The 22608-nt window shown below is 35.9% G+C and overlaps 3 protein-coding genes and 1 pseudogene across 11 annotated transcripts; 2 read left to right on the top strand and 2 right to left on the bottom strand.

Annotated features, from left to right (window-relative positions):
• Positions 1-2104: 2104 nt before the first annotated feature.
• Positions 2105-6661, bottom strand: LOC147411717 (protein FAR1-RELATED SEQUENCE 6-like). 4 transcript variants are annotated; one of them, XM_086451529.1, is made up of 6 exons: positions 6508-6661; positions 3838-5605; positions 3398-3639; positions 3145-3234; positions 2913-3061; positions 2105-2810 (listed from the first exon to the last, which is right to left on the bottom strand). In XM_086451529.1, exons 2-5 carry the CDS (start codon positions 5525-5527, stop codon positions 2921-2923), a joined length of 2163 nt encoding a protein of 720 aa, XP_086307655.1. In that variant the 5' UTR covers positions 5528-5605; positions 6508-6661; the 3' UTR covers positions 2105-2810; positions 2913-2920. The 4 variants fall into 4 exon arrangements, with proteins under 4 accessions (XP_086307655.1, XP_086307636.1, XP_086307647.1 ...); XM_086451510.1 differs by having other exon boundaries at positions 3398-5605; XM_086451521.1 differs by having other exon boundaries at positions 2913-2956; positions 3398-5605.
• Positions 6116-10210, top strand: LOC147411716 (uncharacterized; annotated as a pseudogene). Its single transcript, XR_015175650.1, has 4 exons — positions 6116-6193; positions 7928-8020; positions 9530-9672; positions 9787-10210. The product of XR_015175650.1 is annotated as an uncharacterized LOC147411716 (transcript).
• A 2612-nt stretch (positions 10211-12822) lies between these two features.
• Positions 12823-17092, bottom strand: LOC147411715 (protein FAR1-RELATED SEQUENCE 6-like). Of its 2 annotated transcripts, none has more exons than XM_086451472.1 (5): positions 16873-17092; positions 13759-16029; positions 13466-13555; positions 13234-13382; positions 12823-13131 (listed from the first exon to the last, which is right to left on the bottom strand). In XM_086451472.1, exons 2-4 carry the CDS (start codon positions 15835-15837, stop codon positions 13242-13244), a joined length of 2310 nt encoding a protein of 769 aa, XP_086307598.1. In that variant the 5' UTR covers positions 15838-16029; positions 16873-17092; the 3' UTR covers positions 12823-13131; positions 13234-13241. The 2 variants fall into 2 exon arrangements, with proteins under 2 accessions (XP_086307598.1, XP_086307608.1); XM_086451482.1 differs by having other exon boundaries at positions 13759-16005.
• A 783-nt stretch (positions 17093-17875) lies between these two features.
• LOC147411714 (3'-5'-exoribonuclease family protein) lies at positions 17876-22142 on the top strand. Of its 4 annotated transcripts, none has more exons than XM_086451493.1 (8): positions 17876-18032; positions 18516-18643; positions 18803-18859; positions 19049-19141; positions 20189-20267; positions 20402-20547; positions 21342-21485; positions 21592-22142. In XM_086451493.1, the coding sequence occupies exons 2-8, from the start codon at positions 18518-18520 to the stop codon at positions 21829-21831; spliced, it is 885 nt and encodes a 294-aa protein (XP_086307619.1). In that variant the 5' UTR covers positions 17876-18032; positions 18516-18517; the 3' UTR covers positions 21832-22142. The 4 variants fall into 4 exon arrangements, with proteins under 4 accessions (XP_086307619.1, XP_086307617.1, XP_086307627.1 ...); XM_086451491.1 differs by lacking the exon at positions 17876-18032 and adding an exon at positions 18079-18103; XM_086451501.1 differs by lacking the exon at positions 17876-18032 and adding an exon at positions 18084-18103 and having other exon boundaries at positions 20423-20547.
• Positions 22143-22608: the final 466 nt, after the last annotated feature.

Genomic DNA, 22608 nt, shown 5'->3' with positions numbered 1-22608 from the left:
TGATTTAGAAGTTTCGAAATGGACTAATTTTTGTGAGGATGAATTTCTCACCATGAAGATTATCCTTACCAAAAATCAGCTAATTCCAAAACTTCTAACCCCATCAAAAGTGATTTACAAAAAATCTTTGTCATAAATTTTGTCACAATTATTTTCCCATGATCCGTCTCCATATATATAGGGGAGCATTCAAATGCCATAAAGAGAACCAAACATTTTTAAAAACATGAGTTATAAGTTTTGGATGAAGAGATCATCCTCACCAAAAATTAGTTCATTCTGAAACTTCTAACCTCATCAAAAGTGATTTACAAAAATCTGACGATTCATAATTCTTCAACTTGTAAATTAGGGTTCGAAGTTTCAAAATAAGTTGATTTTTAGTGAGGATGATCTCTTCAACATAGAGATCACCCTCACTAAAAAAATTAACCCATTCCAAAACTTCTAACCCATACATTGAAAAAATGTTTGTCATAATATTTAGCTCTCTTTAGGGTCTCAGAATAAGTTGATTTTTGGTGAGGATGATCTCTTTATCATAGAGATCACCCTCACTAAAAAAACCAACCCATTCCAAAACTTCTAACCCATACATTGAACAATGTTTGTCATAATATATATATATATATATGGATTAGGATCCGTATACACATAAAGCTACAACGTGTTTTGTCTTATATGGGCAAAAATGTTTGGAATGGGCTGATTTTTTGTGAGGATGATCTCTATGGTGAGGAGATCATCCTTGCCAAAAATCAGCCCATTATGAAACTTCTAACCCCATGTTTACAAGTTAAAAAATTTTAGACCGTCCAATTTTTGTAAATCACTTTTAATGAGGTTAGAAGTTTTGGAATGAAATGATTTTTTTGCAAGGATGATCCCCTCACCACAGAGATCATCCTCACAAAAAAACAGCCAATTCCAAACCTTTTTAACCATATAAGACAAAAACATTATAGCTTTATGAGTAGTTTTATGTGTCTACGGAACCCCACCCTATATATATAAATAAAGAAACTTGAGCGTGCTTTAGAATATTGATTACTTCTGTTTGACTGGCCTATTTGAGGAGTGTTATATATATATATATATATATATATATATATATATAAAGAAACTTGATCGTGCTTTAGAATATTGATTACTTCTGTTTGACTGGCCTGTTTGAGGAGTGTTTTTTGGTACAACATTTGTTGTGCTACATTTATTCAAGGCAGAGATCATGTCATCAAAATTGTTCAACAAAATAACCCCTCATTCTCTTGGAGGTGTTTGGTAACTCAGGTAGGTTGTACAGTTTGACTTAAACAAAGACTCAAAGGCATGCTTAGGGATTGGGCATGAATAACCTTTGTGACACTTCACACCAACGAGATGACAGGGGTACGCTCCATCATTTAGAGGCACGGAGAGGATAGCTCATAAGATGCGATTCACAGCTATACCAGGACCATACCATCTAGTATCCCTACTACCTCCATAGAGGTTTCCAACATTTGTGGGCTTCGCTCCCTGGATGAGTCTAAGAGACAACTCACTTGTACAACATATAAACACATCGAGATGCAACTGAGTCTCAAAACGATTGCTATACTCCACTAAACTGCCGCTAATATTTTAACTACTATTCACAAGATGTAAAAACTCACATTTGTTCCGTCAGCAATCATTGATTACTCAACACACTTAGTCCTTATTAGGCACAATAATTCACTGATCTATTGCAAATCATGTTGTTGTAAAACAATGTAAAGGACATCTAACCTTCAATTGAGAACAAAATTAACCCTTTTAATAAAAATAATGATAAACTAACTCCCCCTCTACTCTCCTGACGTGGCATGTGCATACGACCATATATTTTTTTCCTCAGGATACACCATTAGTGTGCAGTTGTGTATCCTGAGGGAAACATCTATTGTTGTATGCACATGCCACTCAAGGAGAGCAGAGGGGGAGTGACAAAATCACGACTCTTTTAATACTGACCCGGTTCTGCCTCAAAAAATAGCCCATCCATAACATGGTCTAACCATCCAACCATAACTAACAGAGTATGTTTGTGCACATCAGCCATTATCTCAGTATGTCATGCACATCAACGAAGCAAAACATGTAAATTAACTAGAGGTCTGCATTCAAACATTCAGAATTTGACACTTTCGAACCTTTCCATTTCTCACTACATTTCCTTGCACTAGCAATGCTAACAGTCTACAGAAGCAACAGTAGTTCCAAGGAATGTCGGCAGCCCTTCTATACCCCTTGTTCACAATTGTAATTGCTCACCATGCTATACTCGTCGACCTAATACAAAAACACCTTATATAGAAGTTATGCAAAGTAATAGTAAGTTCTAAAATAAAACCATATACAAGAAGTTGAAAGCAATGGTGCAGAAATGTAAGAAAACCCACTAGAAAGCAGTGATGCCAAGCAGCCATGCATAAACTTGGTTACATCTGTCATGAACTGATATAGAGGCATATTCAAACCTGTTAGATTGGGTCAGGAAATGAGACGAACCTGTGAATCAAGCAAGTATACAGTACAAACATTGAAATGAGTTATATTTGGTCTACAACCAAACATAACAGAACCAAAATAGTTCACTGGATGGGTGAAATTCAACTGTGGTTATGACCAATCATATAATTGGATTACTATCATTTGACTTATGAACTGAAACAAAAGATCTTGTTCGTCGCTATAGTGAGAAGTTTCCCAACATGACACAACAGCACTTCTTCATCATGCAGCAACAACTCCATCCTTGAGTAGCATCTGATCGAAGTCCCCGACTCCTACAAAACCCACCAAAATGTATTCATGTAAAAGTTTATCAAAACAACCATTTAGATTAATGTATGCAAGATGATAATGCTTGATCTTTATTTCAAACCCACCAGAATCTCTACAGGGACTTGTTGAAAGACATGTGCATCCACTCCTGTAACATGTGTTGTGGGTAAGTAATATTGCCTTGGTCACCCATTGGAAGAAATGAAGGTGAAAGATTGATATCGACTTGGCTATCTATCGACTGCGAATTTCCCTACAAATTTGTAGATATTAACATAAATTACACCCACCAATAAATATCCAATACATATATGTACTTGCTACTATTTAACTCACTGTTAGATTTTGGCTTCCTTGCATTCCGATGGTTGGTTGCGTACTAGATATCTCACGTTGATTGATGTTGCTTAGCTCTCCCACCGATACCTATACAGACCATATTCATTTAAAGCTATGGTTAGAAATAACAATACCAACATATTGGTTATTATTGGTCTCATGGCCAGAAATTGGGATATATATTTTTTAACATATTAAAAAAAGAAGTAATAATGATTCCATTACCAGTTAGTAATCTAAAAATACTAACCTTCTTTTTCTTTTTGGCATTCACTATTTTCTCAACTGTTGATTTCGAACTTTCACGCGGTCGCTCTTGGCACTTACCTTGAATGGGATCAATAACATTGGTGGTAGTTATTTCTTCATACCCAACAATTCTGATTGGATGACTGTCGAAATCTTCTTCATGGAAAGCTAGGCATTCTTCATTCAATTTTTTAATTGCATTCAATGCAAACTTGTATTTCATATCTGATTTCGACCCAAACTCTGCAATTTTATGACAATGCATGTAAATGTCATCATAACGATCCATTGGAACACATGAAAACATACCAACTTCCTTAGAACACTCAAGGTCATGTAGACACTTAAAATCTTTTTTCCATCGTTGTAAGATGTATTGGGATGGAAGCTTTGTGACATCATTCAGTTCAAGAACACAAATTGCATGCTTACATAAGATACCTTGAGACTCAAATGAACGGCATATACATTGCACCTCTTGTTTTTCTGCATTAAAACGAACTTCAAACTTTTTCAAGATGGCTTCACTAATCCCCTCAATGATCATCCTTTCTTTTACTTCATAGAAAAAAAGAGATCCACGTTGAGATAAAAATGTGTATCGACAATTTACCACATTCTTTACCTCTTCTTGAAATTTTGCAAATATGTTGCTCGTGTAAAGTGAGCATAATTGCTTCTCCAAAGGCAAATTTGAGACTAATTCATGTTCCTTATGGAATGAATGAAACTCAACCAAAGCTTCATCTTTATACTTACTGTCTAATGCAACTTCATACCGACTGAGAAATTGCATCAAGGAAGTCTTTGAACTTACATCTCCATCAAAAAATGCATTCATACTCTCACTGCGTTGAGTCGTAGACATTCCTGCCCAAAATTGATCTTTCAAAAACACTGGAACCCATTTATGTCGAATCTCGTATAAGGACCGTAGCCATTCATTATCTTGTATTGCAAAGTCTTTAACCATTTCTCCCCATGCTTGCTCAAACTCTTCCACTTTTAAAGAGTCATACACTGTCTTTTCCAATTTCGAAACAATTGCTTCATGATTTTTTAAACCACCCAATTCCTTGGGAACCTTCTTCATTATGTGCCATAAGCACAGACGATGTCGAGCCATAGGGAACACCTCCGCCACAGCCCCTTGAATAGATTTGCATTGATCAGTAATTATTGCATTCGGTGGCCGGCCTGACATGCATGATAACCAAGCGGTAAACAACCATGTATAACTTTCCATTGATTCACTAGAAAGTAACCCACAACCCAACAAAATTGATTGTCCATGATGATTGACTCCAACAAAGAGGACAAGTGGCATGTCATATCTTTTCGTTAAATACCTTGTGTCAAAAGAAATGACATCACCAAAATACTTATAAGATGCTCTAGATCTTGCATCGGCCCAAAACACATGCCTTAAACGCCCCTCACTATCAATATCCATCAAATGATAGAAATTAGAATTTTTTTTTTGCATACGCATAAAATATTGTCGTATTGCTTCAGCATCACCTTCACCAAGTCTCAGACGCCTTACACTATCGACATAATTTCTAGCATTTCTTTCACCGAATGATAAATTATCGATGCCCCCAGCTTGTGCAGCAAATGAAAGAAAAGATTTGGAAATTGGTGTCCCAACCGTATCATTCAATTCAAATTGCTTTCTCACTCGCTTATCCAATTTTTTTTTATAATCGAAATTTTTTATCTCTGATGGACTAACCATATGATTATGTTCGAGGTCCACTTTTGTTAAGCGCCATAGACCATCATTCTGCTGCCTTGCATTAACCCTAGCTTTGCATCCAATTTTCAATGTAGCTTTTGTTGAATTTGTGCAATCGTTCTGGGCATCATATTTACCCTCCCTAACACAACACATCGAACATCTTGTCACTTCGTTGTCGCCTTTATCACGCCACGTCCCTCTTACTTTAACACCAAATCCAAATTTTTGAGCATACGTAGTATAAAAGTTGTAAACCTCATCCATTGAATTGAACATCATTCCCTCCTCCGGTTTCGTATCATCTCCACTCATATTTTGTGGACTTTCTTCTAACTCATTCATTTCTTTTTCTTTTTCTTTTCCTTTATCTTTCGACGATAACCCTTCCATATGTGTAGTTGTCACATAACAATATTTCCAATAGCAAGAGAACGTCCAAAAGAATCTGGCAAAACAATTCAAGCCAACCTATCAAAAACCCAAAAAATTAATTAAAACATTGCTGCAGAAAGTGATTCAAAAGAAGGAAAGAAAAAAAAAATGTCAAAATGATACAAGTAAGAACTAAAGGTAAAATGCATGCTATTTTCATTTTAAAACCCCATAGAAGGGTTTTAACACTCTCACATTGGAATCATGGATCATTTCCACAATGCTGGTGAATGGGTGGATCAGTAAAGTATAGAAATTTCATTTTAGTTATGTAATAGAACCAATACCAGATTCAACATGCATACTAACAGTGAATATTAAGAGTTATATAATACAATAAGTTTTTTTAAGCTTTAGTGATTCCAATCATACAGGTATGTAAATTCCAAGAATGGGATATACAACTAAATTGAAACCAAGAAACAAATATCAAAATAAATTAAGAGAAAGGTATGTGTGTGATACCAATGGTCATCAGAAGAAACTAAATCAAACCTAAGAAATTATTTATATGTGATGCTCAAGAAACTCGACATGGATAGAATAATGGAACATAATAATCCAACAAGCATAATAGAATTTGCAAAGCCTTTGAACACAGATTCGTTCCATAGCCTCTCAGTGGTAAGTTAACTTGTCCACTCCAATGCCAACTATTGAATATGGGAATAACTGCAGCATAATATAGTTTATGAACAAGAGTATTGTTCCTATAACACCAAAAAATAACAGATCTACCAATTAACGAGTCTTCTTATGTCGATTTAATTATGTCGTATTCAATCTAGGGTTTTTTAACTGTACACTCTAAAATTCGTGGAGAAATCTCTCCAAATGCAAATGAGATTAGTAAAAGAGAGGGTTTGACGATTTCTAGGGTTTTCGATTGTGTGTGTGTGTGAGAGAGAGAGAGAGAGAGAGAGAGAGAGAGATTTTACTGGAAAAGAGAGTGTCGCTTCGCTGGAAAATCTCTATTCGTCAACTCGCCTAGCCGGAGAAGACAAAGGCTACTCTGTTACAGTCGAAGCTTGGAGAAGAGACTAGAGAGTCCTTCATAGATCTGTGGTTCTAGCTCATGCCACGTCAGGAGGCGTATGTCAGACGAGGCGTCAGAAATCGCGACTCTTTTTTCTTTTTTAATCTGACGTGGCAAGTCTTGTCCTTGTACGTGGCAGCTGATTGTATTCGGTCGAAGTTTGAAAGACGCAGTTTCCACGTCAACCGCAGTTGAGGATTTTTCCCACATGTTTTTTTTTCATGGAAAATGCTGAAATGACAAAAAAGAATTTACTGCGATTCTCACAAGTCTGACGTGGGATGTGCACAGTACCATAGATGTGTTTCCTCGCGATACGAGTAAAAACCATGTACGGTTATGTATGCATGTTCACGTCCGAAATGTGAGAATCGCAGTACATTCCAATGTCACCCCAAATTGCTAGCGAGGGTTTAACGTGTCTCGTTATTCTCTATTCTTCTTCTTCATTTGAGGTCCAAATGTCATGGAGTAGGTTTACATTATCCTTCACCTAAACCTGCACCAAGTTTTCTCATTATGTGTGAATTAGAGTCGTTTTGGTTCTATAATTGTTAGGGATTTCGATATGGGTTTTCGCAGTAGATGAAGATAAACTAAGATTTCCATTTGGGTTTGCGAATAGTTGTATGGGAAATGAGAATTTGTGATTGGTTGGTTGGAGTTAGAAGGTTGAGCTTTGGTTCCAGTAGAAACCTAAAATTTCATATTGGTTTGTGAATCTGTGATCTAAGTTAATTACTTGCAGCTAGAGTTTGATCGAATCAAATAACGCACTTTTGATGTTCGATAAAATGCCTAAGTTGCAATGTAGGAATGATGGGACTATCTGTTGGAGAAAAACATTTTATACAAGGAGGTATTGTTCAAGACCTTCGTCCCGATGGCTGAAAAAGATTGACTTACCGACCCATCTCTGTCGAAACTGGAGTCATTCCTTAGGTATAATCTGTAGGTCAATAGTTATGAACAATAAGTCATTATCTTTCTTTTCCATTTGTTTCTGGGTTGTGTTCGCTTGCCAACCAATTTTGATCCAAGTAGTTCTATTAGTTTACATGTATACTTTTGGATTTCGCTGTTTAATTCTTATATGGGTTTCTTAATAGGTAAGTGGTTCCGCAGAGTTAGGATGGGTTCAACAGATGTTATAGCCAGTGTGAAGTATTTACTAATCTGTTCTTTTGCAATGACTTCTGATACCAATTCTTAACTATCGTTTTTTTTTTTCACGACGAACACTAGTTTTGCTCTTGATATGAAATTGTTTGGTAGAATAAAAAATGTTGTGTTACTTTTCCCCAACAATTTGTTTATTGCAGGCAGAACTTGGAAAACCAAATCAGCTTCACGTTGATAAAGGAAAGGTTATTATAAATGTCGACTGCAGTCCTATGGCTGCCCCAATGTTTGAGGTTGGTGGTTTACTTTGATTTATTTCTTTATTCATGTTAATGACCATGCTTATTAGGAAATCTTTATTGACCATGATAGTTATGTAGGAAAGATCATGTTTCTTTATCGCCAATGGTGAAATGAATTACCACCTCCACCCTTTGAGAGTTGCATCCATAGGCACTTCAGAAGGGATGATCTTACAAAGGTATGTATCTTCCCTTGTATTTTCAAATGTACACTGGAAGCTCTTTTGAGATACATCTTTGTGATAAATTTTACCCCCCTTATAATGTATGCTTTGAAAAAGTATCTCATGTTTAATTTTTCAGAAAAAGTATCGCACGTTTTGTGGGTTTGGCCCATAGCTCAGTTGGTTGATGTATTGCAATGTAACTATGAAGCCATGCTTTCAAGTCTAACTTATCCACCTAAAAATGGTATCTCATAAGTGTGCAAGTGTGTGTGTGTGTGCGTGCTATATGTGCATATTGTACAGACCTTTGCTAAAAATAAAAATCAATAATTGCTGATTAAATATAGAATAAAGAGAAATTTAGGAAAAAATTTAGAAGAAAAAACATTGATCTATTTCGTATCTGAAAAAAGATGTTTTTGCTAAGCCCTTAAAGTTCACACCTCTTACGCAAGGCTTAAAACAGGGCATTCAGGTGTGAGTTAGAACATGAAACTTCCCAATTAATTTCTTCAATATTTTAGAACATAATGCATGAAAGGGAATTATGGTTGATCAATGAACAAAAGTTCTTGTTCAGTTATGTTTTTCTGAATCTAGTTGGTTTAAGTCGAGTTGAATATTCTTTTCAAATAAAGTCAAGTTGAATATGACTATGTGCATATTATCCAACTTGCCATGCCCATCTACACTATCTTTTAATTGTGATTTTCCAACAAAGTTTGTTTTCCAGAAAGTATACTCCAACTTTTTGGTTTCGTCTAGAGTGTTAACTTTTGTTGAAACATCAATTGTTCATTTGGTACCATAATATGGTTTGTCAGACGTCTTCCTTCAATCCAGTTGAAACAGTGCAGTTTTGTTGGCTTCACGAGGTTCCATCAATCCTCGAACCTGTCATTTTTCTTTTCATTTATTTGTTGGCAACAGGAACGATACACTATTTTTCACTTTTTCTTATTTCTGTTATGGGACAGATCTTTGGAAAGCTGGTTCTTCTCCTCATTTACTATTATTATTCATTGACTACATCTCTATAATATCATATTCAAATGGTGACCTAGTGAAGATGTATCAGTATCATTGTTACTTTTTTTATCATAGGTATAGGGTTAATGGTTAGTAAATGAAGTTGGGTTCAAGGGGGTTTGAACCTATGACATGGGAACAACACTCCACACATCTTACCACTTGGCTAAGTTGGCACTTCAGTATCATTGTTACTATTACCATCATCATCATAGTCAGAAACTTGCTTAATTACTTGAGGCTGGCAATGCAAGTCCCAACTTAGTGAAGTTTGTTATTAACAACTATTTATATTGTCCTGTAGGCTGCCTTGAGCAATACAGGCATCCCAAAAGTTAATGTTGCCACTGTCGCCTCTGCCGAGAGCAACCAGAGGTTGACATAAGTGATGAAGAGTTTTTACAGTTTGATATCTCTGAAGTCCCTGTCATAGTAATTTCAACAAAGGTGACTTAAAAATTAAAGCTTGATTTATGATTCTTAGTATAATTTAAATGCAAAAAAGAAGTTCTCATTGATTATTATGATTTAATTGGAAATTTTTGCCTGTTGTTCTTACAGGTTGGTAGACACTATATTGTTGATGCAACCACGGAGGAGGAATCCCAAATGAGCTCATCTGCATCTGTTTCCATTAATAGGCAGGGACTCATGTGGGCTAGCAAAACAAGGGGGTGCAGGCTTAGATCCTAGAGTTATTATTGACATGATATCCATGGCAAAACATGTAAGTGAGCAGTTAATAAGCAAATTAGATTCTGAGATTTCTGCCACAGAGGCTGATGAAGCCGAATCATGACATGGTTAATACCCTTGTAATTTCGGGTCAACAAGACCTACTATATTTGATACAAAATTTCACTTTGAGACCTCCCAGGAGAGGATAGGGAAATGGATTACTGGATGTAAAAGTTAACTTCTTTAGTGTTCCTAACCATTTTTGTTAGGGAGTGATTCAGTATCTCATTTTCTAATTTTTCGAGAAGCTCTTGATCGGTTTGTGTTGCTGATATTTGTCTCATTAAGCAAGAAAAATGCTGATCTGGGTTCCTTGACCAATTTGTATTTCTGAACGCTATTGCCTCGAATGGTTGCCCATTTCAGCCCAATTCTTTATAGTTGCTAGTAGATGGAAAATAGAGGCAGTCAAAGGCACTTTCTCCAGTCCTCTGCTTCTCATTATTTTCATCGAGCACCATTATATCTTCATCATGCTGTCTGCACAATTATTTCTTCACCATGCCAACCCATGTTGTGGGAGCTTCCCAACCAGGGCATGTTGTATGGGCTCTCCAGGTGTGGATTGGTACTTGTCTTTGGAATTCTTCCCTTGAGTTGGTTTTAAGGCTGGAAAGCTCGGTGTACGAGAGTGCTTTGGGAATTTTTATTGCATAAAAGTAAGCTAAAGGGAAAAAAATTATTTTAGATGATGGCAATAAGACCAATCATGTTGGATATTGGAATATCAAGAAATAATATTTTATTGAATGAGTTGTAACATAGATGTTGAGTTTGAATAATAGAAAAGAAAATGTTAAAAATATACTAATTCTAGAAAATGTAGTGAGTTTATATATGTAACAGAATAAATGAAAGAATTTTGAGTTGAAGATAAAAAATAAAAACATAATAATAAATAATAATAAATAAAATAAAATGCTTTGAGTTGAAGATACGAGTCATGATAGAGCTAAATGATAGATACAGATTATTCAAATGGTGGGCCATGAACAATACAATGGTAATCACCTTCTTCAAGGAAAGATATCCGTTAATTTTTAAGAAGGTGAGACCTACAGACAACCTTACAGGAATCTTGTTTAGAGAAGGTGAATATGAATACCATTGTAGCTGTCGTATTGGTTTGGAATCCAATCGTAACTTGTCTTCTCAAGTGTAATTATTTCTTCACTACTCTTTATGCTTCTTGCAGGGCTTTTAATGTACTAGTACTCTTGTTTTTTTGGACTCTGTTCATTCTTTTTTAGATTGAACTAGTGCCAACTCTGAAATCAAAATGATACAAAACCAATAAATATGTCAAAAGCGCCTTGGTATTAAATATTAATGTATTGAAAAATTAAACCCTTGATCTCTTTAAAGTCGTAATTTTAGAGAAATCCCGGTTAGCATAACCCCAAAATTGGACTAAAACTAAATAAACCCAAAATCAAGGAATTGAAAGAGAATTAAAACGACGAGTAGCTTGGAAAAATATCTGCCCAGACCGGTTCAATGGTAAAACTAGTGAAGAGTTTGCTCCCTTCAGTCGTGTGTTCAAAACTAGGTGACCTCCTGACTTACTCTATTACAGGTTAGCAAACTTTTGTAGGATTGTGAAATGCAACCATGAGATCTAGTCTCATCCCAAAAGGTGTGAAGATACCCTGTGAGATTTTTTATTTATTTTTTCATTTTTGTAAACTGAGGTGTTCAAGCCTCTTAGAACACCCCACTAATCCCCATGACACATGCAGTCCCCTCCCCACACCCTCACATCATGTAATTTCTGAGATAAATTCGTGGGTGTGGACCCTATGGTGGGATTGGAACTCACCCATTAGTATTAAAAGACAAGAAAAGGCTTGGAGGAGGAGCGTGACAGGATTAGGACACTTTTTTGCTTTTCCTGTACCATAGGGGTTGAACTTAAAGCCACGCCCCACATGTGCGGGACTTATATCCTCTTTAGTTATGAGATTATATGGGTCTTTTGGGTACAAGAGAGATGTGTCAAAAAGAGAATTCCTATTGCCACACCAACTTATACTCTGACCATTCCTATTAGTGAATTAAATGAGGGGCTAAGGGGTGCGGATAACCAATCCCTTTTGTTGTCACCACCACCCACCTTCATCAAGTTGTAAGGGCTAAAGAGAACTTTAGAGAGGGAAGAACATTTGATAATGAAGAGACGAAGAAAACTAGTTTGTGCTTCACCATGAGCCGCTTTCAAGTAAGTTGGAGTAATGATATTGTTGAAGTTCCTAAATTGGTGTTGATCAAAAGATAAAGAGTTGTTGGAGGCTAGGAGCAACATGTCTCTTCTAAAAAATCACAATCTACAAGAATTTGAAGAAAACCGATGGCTAGGCTTGATAGAATCTTTTGCAAAAAAAAACTAATAATCATCGTCATCAACAAAAAAAAGAACAAAAATTTCATAACAAATGTTTGAGGAGAGAGAAGAAGAGGACTAAGCAATAGATTATTTTGGTAAGTTTTTTTGGCATTATTACATGCATCACATTTCTTACTATTTTTCCTTGCCCCGACCTTTCCTTGCACTAGCAATGCTAACAGTGTACAGAAGCAATGGTAGTTCGAAGGAATGTTGACAGCCCTTCTCTACCCCTTGTTCACAGTTGTAATTGCTCACCATGCTATACTCGGTGACTTAATACAGAAACATCTTATATAGAAGTCATGCAAAGTAATAGTAAGTTCTAAAATAAAACCACATACTATAAGTAGAAAGCAGTGGTGCAGAATGCAAGAAAACCCACTAGAAAGCAGTGATGCCATGCAGCCACTTATAAACCTGGTTACATCCATCATGAACTGATACATAGGCATATTCAAACCTGCTAGATTGGGTCAGCACAAACATCGAAATAAGATGAACGTGTGAATCAAGCAAGTATACAGTACAAACACTGAAATGAGTTATATTTGGCCTACAACCATACATAACAGAACATCCAAAATAGTTCACTGGATGGGTAAAATTCAACTGTGGTTATGAACAATCATATAATTGGATTACTATCATTTGACTTATGAACTGAAACAAAAGATCTTGTTCGTCGCTATAGTGAGAAGTTTCCCAACATGACACAACAGCACTTCTTCATCATGCAGCAACAATTCCATCCTTGAGTAGCATCTGATCGAAGTCCCAGACTCCTACAAAACCCACCAACATGTATTCATGCAAAATTTTATTAAAACAACCATTTAGATTACTGTATGCAAGATGATAGTGCTTGATCTTTATTTCAAACCCACCAGAGTCTCTACAGGGACTTGTTGAAAGACATGTGCATCCACTCCCCAAACATATGTTGCTGGTAAGTAATATTGCCTTGATCACCCATTGGTAGAAATGAAGGTGAAAGATTGATATCGACTTGGCTACCTATCGACTGCGAATTTTCCTACAAATTTTTAAATATTAACATAAATTACACCGACCAACAAAAATCCAATACATATATGTACTTGCTACCATTTAACTCACTGCTATATTTTGGCTTCTTTGAGTTTCGATGGTTGGTTGCGTAATACATATCTCATGTTGATCAATGTTGTTCAGCTCTCCCACCGATACCTATACAGACCATATTCGTTTAAAACTATGGTTAGTAAATAACTAGTATTTATATAAAATTCATCTCTACAAAACACAACAAATAGCAACCCGTTGGTTATTACTGGTCACATGGTTAGAAATCAAGATATTTCTTTTTAACATATTAAAATAAATAAATAAATCAATGATTCCATTACCAGTTAGTATCTAAAAAGACTAACCTTTTTCTTTTTCGCATTCACTATTTTCTCGGCGGTTGACTTCAACCTTTCACGTGGTTGCTCTTTACGCTTAGGTTGAATGAGATCAATAACATTGGTAGTAGTTATTTCTTCATACCCAACACTTCCTGTTGGGTGACTGTCGAAATCTTCTTCATGGAAAGCTAGGCATTCTTCATTCAATTTTTTAATTGCATTCAGTGCAAACTTGTATTTCATATCTGATTTCGACCCAAACTCTGCAATTTTATGACAATGCATGTAAATGTCATCATAACGATCCATTGGAGCACATGCAAATATATCAACTTCCTTAGAACACTCGAGGCCATGCAAATACTTAAAATCTTTTCTCCATCGTTGTAAGATGTATTTGGATGGAAGCTCGGTGACATCATTTAGTTCGAGAACACAAATTGCATGTTTGCATAAAATACCTCGAGACTCAAATGAATGACATATACATTGCACTTCTTGTTTTTCTACATTAAAACAAACTTCAAACTTTTTCAAGATGGCCTCACTAATCCCCTCAACGATCATCCTTTCTTTTACTTCATAGAAAAAAAGGGATCCACATTGAGATAAAAATGTGTATCGACAATTTACCACATTCTTTACCTCTTCTTGAAATTTTGCAAATATGTTGCTCGTGTAAAGTGAGCATAATTGCTTCTCCAGAGGCAAATTTGAGATTAATTCATGTTTCTTATGAAATGAATGAAAATCTGCCAAAGCTTCATCTTCATATTTTTTTTCCAATGCAACTTCATATCGATTGAGAAATTTCTTCAAGGAAGTCTTTGAACTTACATCTCCATCAAAAAATGCACTCATATTCTCACTGCGTTGAGTCGTAGACATTCCTGCCCAAAATTGATCTTTCAAAAACACCGGTACCCATTTTTGTCGAATCTCGTATAATGATCGAAGCCATTCATTATCTTGCAATGCAAAGTCTTTAACCATTTCTCCCCATGCCTGCTCAAACTCTTCCACTTTTAAAGAGTCATACACTGTCTTTTTTAACTTTGAAATAATTGCTTCATGTTTTTTGAAACCACCCAATTTCTTGGGAACCTTCTTCATTATGTGCCATAAGCACAGACGATGTCGAGCCATAGGGAACACCTCCGCCACGGCCCCTTGAATAGATTTGCATTGATCAGTAATTATTGCATTAGGTGGCCGGCCTGACATGCATGATAACCAAGCGGTAAACAACCATGTATAACTTTCCATTGATTCACTAGAAAGTAACCCACAACCCAACAAAATTGATTGTCCATGATGATTGACTCCAACAAAGAGGACAAGTGGCATGCCATATCTTTTCGTTAAATATTTTGTGTCAAAAAAAATGACATCACCAAAATACTGATAAGATGCTCTAGATCTTGCATCAGCCCAGAACACATTTCTTAGACATCCCTCGCTATCAATGTCCATCAAATGATAAAAATTTGAATTTTTTTTTTGCATGCGCATAAAATATTGTCTTATTGCTTCAACATCACCTTCACCAAGTTTCAGACACCTTGCACTATCGATATAATTTCTAGCATCTCTTTCACCGAATGATAAGTTATCAATGCCCCCTGCTCCTGTAGCAAATGAAGGAAATGAGTCGGAAATTGGTATCCCAACTGTAGCGTCCAATTCAAATTGTTTTTTCACCCGCTTATTCAATTTTTTATTGTACCTAAAATATTTTATCTTTGATGGACTAACCATATGATTATGTTCAAGCTCCACTTTTGTTAAACGCCATAGACCATCTTTCTGCAGTGTCGCATTAACCCTAGCTTTGCATCCAATTCTCGATGTAATTTTTTTTGCATTTGTACAATTTTTCTGGGGATCACATTTACCCTCCCTAACACAACACATCGAACATCTAGTCACTTCGCTGTCGCCTTTATCACGCCACGTGCCTCTTACTTTAACACCAAATCCAATTTTTTGAGCATACGTAGTATAAAAATTGTAAGCCTCATCCATTGAATTGAACATCATTCCCTCCTCCGGTTTCATATCATCTGCACCCATATTTTGTGGAGTTTCTTCTAACTCATTCATTTCTTTTTCTTTTTCTTTTTCTTTTTCTGTTTCTTTTTCTTTTTCATTTTCTTTTTCTTTTCTGTTTCTGTTTCTGTTTCCTTTCCTTTATCTTGCGACGATAACCCTTCCATTTGTGTAGTTGTCACATAAAAATATTTCCAATAGCAAGAGAATGTCCAAAAGAAACTGACAAAAACAATTCAAGCCAACCTATCAAAAACCCAAAAATAAATTAAAACATTGTTGCTGGAAGTGATTCAAAATGATACAAGCAACAATTAATGGTAAAATGCATGCTATTTTCATTATCAAAGAAGCACTAGAGTGAACAGAGCACAACCTTGTACCCCATAGAAAGGTTGCTAGTGAATGGGTGGATCACTAAAGTGTAGAAATTTTTATCTTAGTTATGTAATAGAACCAATTCCAGATTAAACATGCATACTAACATTGAATATTAAGAGTTATATAATACATAAAGTTTTTTAGCTTTAGCGATGCCAATCATACAGGTATGTTAATTCCAAGAATGGGATATACAACTAAATTGAAACCAAGAAACAAATATCAAAATAAATTAAGAGAAAGGTAGGTGTGTGATACCAATGGTCATAAGAAAAAACTAAATCAAGCCTAAGAACTTATTTATATGTGATCCTCAAGAAACTCGACATGGATGGAATAATGGAACCTAATAATCCAACAAGAATAATAGAATTTGCAAAGCCTTTGAACACAGATTCCTTCCATAGCCTCTCAGTGGTAAGTTAACATGTCCACTCCAAAGCCAATTATTGAATATGGGAATAACTGCAGCATAATATAGTTTATCAACGAGAGTATTGTTCCTATTACACCAAAAAAAAAAAAAAAAAAAACAGATCTAGCAATTAACGAGAGTCGTCTTATGTCGTATTCAATCTAGGGTTTTTTAACTGTACACTCGAAAATTCGTGGAGAAATCTATCCAGATCTGTAAAAGAGAGGGTTTAACGATTTCTAGGGTTTTCGATTGTGTGTGTGTGTGTTGAGAGAGAGAGAGAGAGGGTTTACAGGAACAGAGAGGTTCACGTCGCCGGAATATCTCTATTCTTCACCTCGTCTCGCCGGAGAAGACAAAAGCTACTCTGTTACAGTCGAAGCTGGGAGAGGAGAGAGTCTTCTTCTGTTTCAGTTTTTTGTGATGAATTATGATTTTCTGACTCCACCTTTTGTCATACTCGCTCTCCCGACGTGCAATGTGCTTGAATCATAAATTTTCTTCTCCTTGTGTATCCCGAGGAAAAGAAAATATATGATTCTAACCATATCCACGTCTGAAGAGTATGTTGACGGAGGAGTCCGTATATCACGACTCTTTTTTCTTGTGATTGATTAGCTAAAGAATCACAATAACATGACTCCGCATGGCGAATACTCAATAAATTTGTACTCCGCGGGATAAATAACTGCACATATTTATGAGATGTGTCAATGTATGTCCCAAGGCAAACGATTTATATGATTCTTACATACGATGTCTCACAAGAGTATTTTGAATATGCCACATAGGAGAGTCAGATTATCACAATTTACTTAAAAATGAAAGAGTGCTGATTTTCTAACTAGAAAATCTTCACTCTATCAATACTTGACTGTCGTGGCACGGATATAAAATCATTGTTCAAAATGAAATTAATTTAAAAATCATACTCAAAATACCCCCTTTGATGTGGTCTGTGTTAATATTATGGGTATTTTTGCTTTTTGTACATGTATTTATGGGGATGTTTAGATTTGTATCCCAAGGAAAAAAAAATCTATGATTCTAATACCTGCCACATCAAGAGAGTATGCCAGGTGGGGAGTCTGATTATCACTCCTTTTTTTTAATAAATATAAAAATCTGACGTGGTGAGTCTCTGAAGTGACAGTTGGTTGTCTTTCCTGATAATATGACTTGGCAGGTTATATACTCAATCGACTCCATTATGTGACAAATAACAGAATAGTATATATTTTCGTCTCGGGATACTCGATTACATTTCGCTATAAAAAGAACTCTTAGGAATCCCGAGACTAAAGATCTACCGTTTTCGTGATAAATGCCACCTGGCGAGTCCTATTATCACGACTCTTTAGTCGAAGTTTGAACGACGCAGTTGAGGGTTTTTCCTCTCGCTGTACTCTCCTTGACTACTCAGGGTTTTAGGTTTTCTATTTCACCGCGAAAGGTAATCCCTCTCTCTTTAGGGTTTAGTGTTTGTCTATTCTTCCTCTTCATTTGAGGTCCAAATGCCATGGAGTAGGTTTACATTATCCTTCACCTAGACCTGCACCAAGTTTTCTCATTTTATGTGAATTAGAGTCGTTTTGGTTCTATAATGGTTAGGGATTACCATATGGGTTTTCACAGTTGATGAAGAGAAACTAAAATTTCCATTTGGGGTTTCAAATGGTTGTATGGGAAATGTGAATTTGTGAGTTTTTTTTTACTTGAAGTTACAAGGTTGAGCTTTAAATCCAGTAGAAACCTAAAAATTTCATCTTTGGTGTGAATCTGTGATCTAAGTTAGTTACTTGCAGCTAAGAGTTTGATTGAATTGAATAACGCACAATTGATGTTTGATAAAATGCCCAAGTCGCAATTTTTTGTGATATTTGCAAGGTTTTTCTTTTTTGTTTTATTGATCCTTCTTACTTTCTTGTAATTGTAGGAATGGTGGGACTATCTGTTGGAGAAAAACATTTTATACAGGGTGGTATCGCTCAAGACCTTCGTTCTGATGGTCGAAAAAGATTGACTTACCGTCCCATCTCTGTCGAAACTGGAGTCATTCCTCAGGTATAATCTGTAGGTCAACAATTATGAACAATAATGACTTCTCTTTCATTCTTTCTGGCTTGTGTGTTTGCTTGCTGACCAATTGATCCAAGTAGTTCGATTAGTTTACATGTGGACTGTGGATTTTGCTGTTGAATTCTTATATGGGTTTCTTAATAGGCAAGTGGTTCCGCACGAGTTAGGATGGGTTCAACAGATGTTATCGCCAGTGTGAAGGTATTTTCTAATCTGATCTTTTGCAATAACTTCTGATACCAATTCTTAATTTTCCTGATCATTTAAAAAAAAAAAAATCATGATGAACTCTAATTTTTTCTCTTGATATGAAATTGTTTGGTAGAATTAAATGCTAATTTACTAAAAAAAATGGTGTGCTACTTTTCCCCTATAATTTGTTTATTGTAGGCAGAACTTGGAAAACCAAATCATCTTCACGCTGATAAAGGAAAGGTTGTTATAAATGTTGACTGCAGTCCTACGGCAGCCCCAATGTTTGAGGTTGGTGGCTTACTCTGATTTGTTTCTTTATTCATGTTAATGACTAAGCTTATCAGGAAATATTTATTGACTGTTAATTTCTTATCATCGTCATCCTGTTTAACCAAAATCACAACCAGTTAGGGTGAGTATTAGTTATGTTGGAAAAGAAGATTGTGTTCTTTATTGCTAATGATGGAATGAATTACCAACTCCACCCTTTGAGAGTTGTATCCATCGTTTTGGCATTAATTCAGAAGGAATGTATTACAAAATGTATCTTCCCTCATGTTTTCAAATGTACAGTGGAAACTCTTCTGAGATACATCTTTATGATAATTTTTTTTTTTCCTTATAAAGTATGCTTTGAAAAAGTATCTAATGTTTAATTTATCAAAAAAAAAGTATCTCACATTTTGGGGTGTTGGCGCATAGCTCATTTAGTTGATGTATTGCAATGTAACTACAAGGCATGCTTTCACATCCAACTTACCCACCTAAAAAAGGTATCTCATAAGTGTGTGCTTGTGAAACAGATTTTAAGGTTTGAAAGCGGATATCTGCACCCTGTGTATATGCATATAGTGCAGGCCATTGCTAAAAATAAAAATAAATAATTGCTGGGTAAATATTGAATAAAGAGAGAAATTCAGGAAAAATTTTAGAAGGAAAAACATTGATCTATTTCGTAAGGGGAAAAAGATGTTGTTGCTAAGGTTAAATAATCTATGATGGTTTATTATTACTAAACTAAGTTTCAGGTAGAGGGGAAAGAAAAATCCAAAAATAAAATTGAACTTTTAAAGCTATTATAACTTTTCACCGCTTGCATATGCACTTAGAAGGCATATAAGGTGTGAGGAATCCATCTTTTTTAAGTGTAAGTAAATTGGCCATTATCATAGTGCTCTTACCCCTTTTACTCGGGTGCAGAGCATCTGGGGAAAGCCTTGCCACGAGATGAGTCTCAAGACATAGACCAAAACTTCTTTTGAAAAGTTAGTTTGTACTGTTTGGCTTTTCCGTATCTTCCACTTTTAGTAAATTATATGTTCACATTGTAATCAGGGCAGAGGTGGTGAAGAGTTATCAACAGAACTCTCGGTTGCTCTCCAGAGATGTTTATTGGGTGCCAAAAGTGGAGCAGGTATGAAATCTTGGTAGAAGCTTGAAGAATCACCAGGAAACTTGGTCTTTGGCCGAACCTCTTCTCAAATGAAATAATCTTCTTGTTCGTTTAATTAATGGGTTCTTGCTTCAGCAGTCCAACTGATTGTACAGTGATGTTAATAAATGTGTCAGGGGCCGGAATTGATCTCTCATCTCTCATTGTGGTGGAAGGAAAGATATGTTGGGACCTTTATATTGATGGCCTTGTGGTCAGTTCAGATGGGAATCTACTGGATGCATTAGGTGCCGCCATCAAGGTAATCGTCTCGCTTATCCTAGGCCATAATTGAGAGGTAGAACATGGAACTTTCCATTAATTTCTTCAATATTTTATAACATAACGCATGAAAGGAATTCTGGTTGATCAATGAACAAAAGTACTTGTTTGGTCACATTTTTCTGAATCTGGTTGGTTTAAGTCAAGTTGAATGTTCTTTAAAAAAATCAAGTTGAATATGAATGTGTGCATACAATCCAACTTGCAATGCCCATCTGCAAATCTTTTTAATTGTGATTTTCCAACACCTGATGAATGTCAATTCAAGCATGCTGTGAAGATTTTATGCAGGCATTGCATTTGTTTTCTAAAAAGTAAACTCCTCCAACTTTTTGGTTTCTTCTAGAGTGTTAACCTTTGTTGAAACATCAATTGTTCATTTGGTACCATAATACGGTTTGTTAGTAATTTTTCTTGAATCCAGTTGCCACGATGCAGTCTTGTTGGCTTCATGAGGTTCTACAAGTCTTCGAGCCTGTCATTTTTCTTATCATTTGTTGGCAACAGGAACGATTCGCTATTTGCATTTTTTTTCTTATTTCTGTTATGGGACAAAGATCTTCGGAAAACTGGTTCTCCTCCTTTACTGTTATTATTCAATAACGATGTCTCTAATATTGCATTCAAATCATGGCCTAGTGAAGACAGATTAGCATCATCGTAACCATTATCATCATCATCTTAGTCAAAGATTCGCTCAACCACTTGAGGCTGGCAATGCAAGTCCTAACTTAGTGAAGTTTGTCATTAACAGCTATTTATATTGTCCTGTAGGCTGCCTTAAGCAATACAGGCATCCCAAAAGTTAATGTTGCCACTGTTGCCTCTGCTGATGAGCAACCAGAGGTTGACATAAGTGATGAAGAGTTTTTACAGTTCGACACCTCTGGAGTCCCTGTCATTGTAACTTTAACAAAGGTGCTTAAAAGTCAGCTTGATCTATGATTTTTACTATAATTTAAATTTAAAAAATCCTTCTCATTGTCATTATTTCACTGGAAACTTTTGCATGTTGTCCTTACAGGTTGGTAGACACTATATTGTTGATGCGACCACAGAGGAGGAATCCCAAATGAGCTCAGCCGTGTCTGTTTCCATTAATAGGCAAGGGCTCATATGTGGGCTGGCAAAACGTGGGGGTGCAGGCTTAGATCCTAGTGTTATTCTTGACATGATATCCGTGGCAAAACATGTTAGTGAGCAGCTCATAAGCAAATTAGATTCTGAGATTTCTGCAGCAGAAGCTGATGAAGCCGAATCATGACATGGTTAATACCCTTGTAATTTCGGGCCAACTAGGCCTACTACATTTGATACAAACTCTCACTTTGATTCCTTCCAGATAGGGTATGGGAATGGATTACTGGATGTAAAAGTTAACTTCTTTAGTGTTCCTACTAATCACTTTTATTAGGGAGAGATTCAGTATCTCATTAGTTAATTTTTTTTCTGGAAGCCCTTAGTTTTTTTTTGCTGATATTTGTCTCATTAAGCAAGAAAATGCTGATCTGGGTTCCTTGACCAGTTTGTATTTCTGAACATTATTTCCTTAAATGGTTACCCATTTCAGCCCAATTCTTTATAGTTGCTAGTAGATGGAAAATAGACACAAAGGCACACTTTATGGATGGATGTCCTCTCTTGCTCACCCAGCTAAAATCTAGTTGGGAAAGAGTGCTGAAGAGCACCAGCCCCTTTTACTTGCTTGAGTCATCTGCTTCTCATAATTTTCATCAAGCACCGTTATTTTCTTCACCACGCCAACCCATGTCGTGGGAGCTTTCCAACCAGTGCATGTTGTGTTGTTTCTCTGGCCCAGTGTGGATTTGGTACTTGTGTTTGGAATTCTTCCCTCAGTGAGGATGAGTTCTGGTTTTAAAGGCTGGAAAGTTAGGTGTGTGAGAATGATTAGAGAATTTTTATTTTACAAAAGTTCGCTAAAGGAGAAAAAAAATTGATGATTGTAATAAGACCAATTATGTTGGATATTTGGATATCAAGAAATAATATTTATATAATGATCCGTAATACAGATGATGAA

Source organism: Akebia trifoliata, chromosome 1 (genome assembly GCF_017979445.1).
Source record: "Akebia trifoliata isolate Shusen 1 chromosome 1, ASM1797944v1, whole genome shotgun sequence".
In the NCBI taxonomy this organism is placed as follows: domain Eukaryota; kingdom Viridiplantae; phylum Streptophyta; class Magnoliopsida; order Ranunculales; family Lardizabalaceae; genus Akebia; species Akebia trifoliata.
This window is presented reverse-complemented; position numbering and strand designations above follow the sequence as displayed.

Bases quoted from the DNA above. Each gene is read 5' to 3' on its own strand.
- LOC147411717 (XM_086451510.1), bottom strand. From the start codon at position 5,527: ATGGAAGGGTTATCGTCGAAAGATAAAGGAAAAGAAAAAGAAAAAGAA. The intron at 3,235-3,397 runs GTTAGTATTTTT...TGGTCTGTATAG, and splicing joins ATGCCAAAAAGAAAAAGAAG to GTATCGGTGGGAGAGCTAAG. The intron at 3,062-3,144 runs GTGAGTTAAATA...ACAAATTTGTAG, and splicing joins AAGGAAGCCAAAATCTAACA to GGAAATTCGCAGTCGATAGA.
- LOC147411715 (XM_086451472.1), bottom strand. From the start codon at position 15,837: ATGAATGAGTTAGAAGAAACTCCACAAAATATGGGTGCAGATGATATG. The intron at 13,556-13,758 runs GTTAGTCTTTTT...TGGTCTGTATAG, and splicing joins TGAATGCGAAAAAGAAAAAG to GTATCGGTGGGAGAGCTGAA. The intron at 13,383-13,465 runs GTGAGTTAAATG...AAAAATTTGTAG, and splicing joins AAAGAAGCCAAAATATAGCA to GAAAATTCGCAGTCGATAGG.
- LOC147411714 (XM_086451491.1), top strand. The intron at 19,142-20,188 runs GTTGGTGGCTTA...CATTGTAATCAG, and splicing joins CGGCAGCCCCAATGTTTGAG to GGCAGAGGTGGTGAAGAGTT. The intron at 21,486-21,591 runs GTGCTTAAAAGT...TTGTCCTTACAG, and splicing joins TCATTGTAACTTTAACAAAG to GTTGGTAGACACTATATTGT.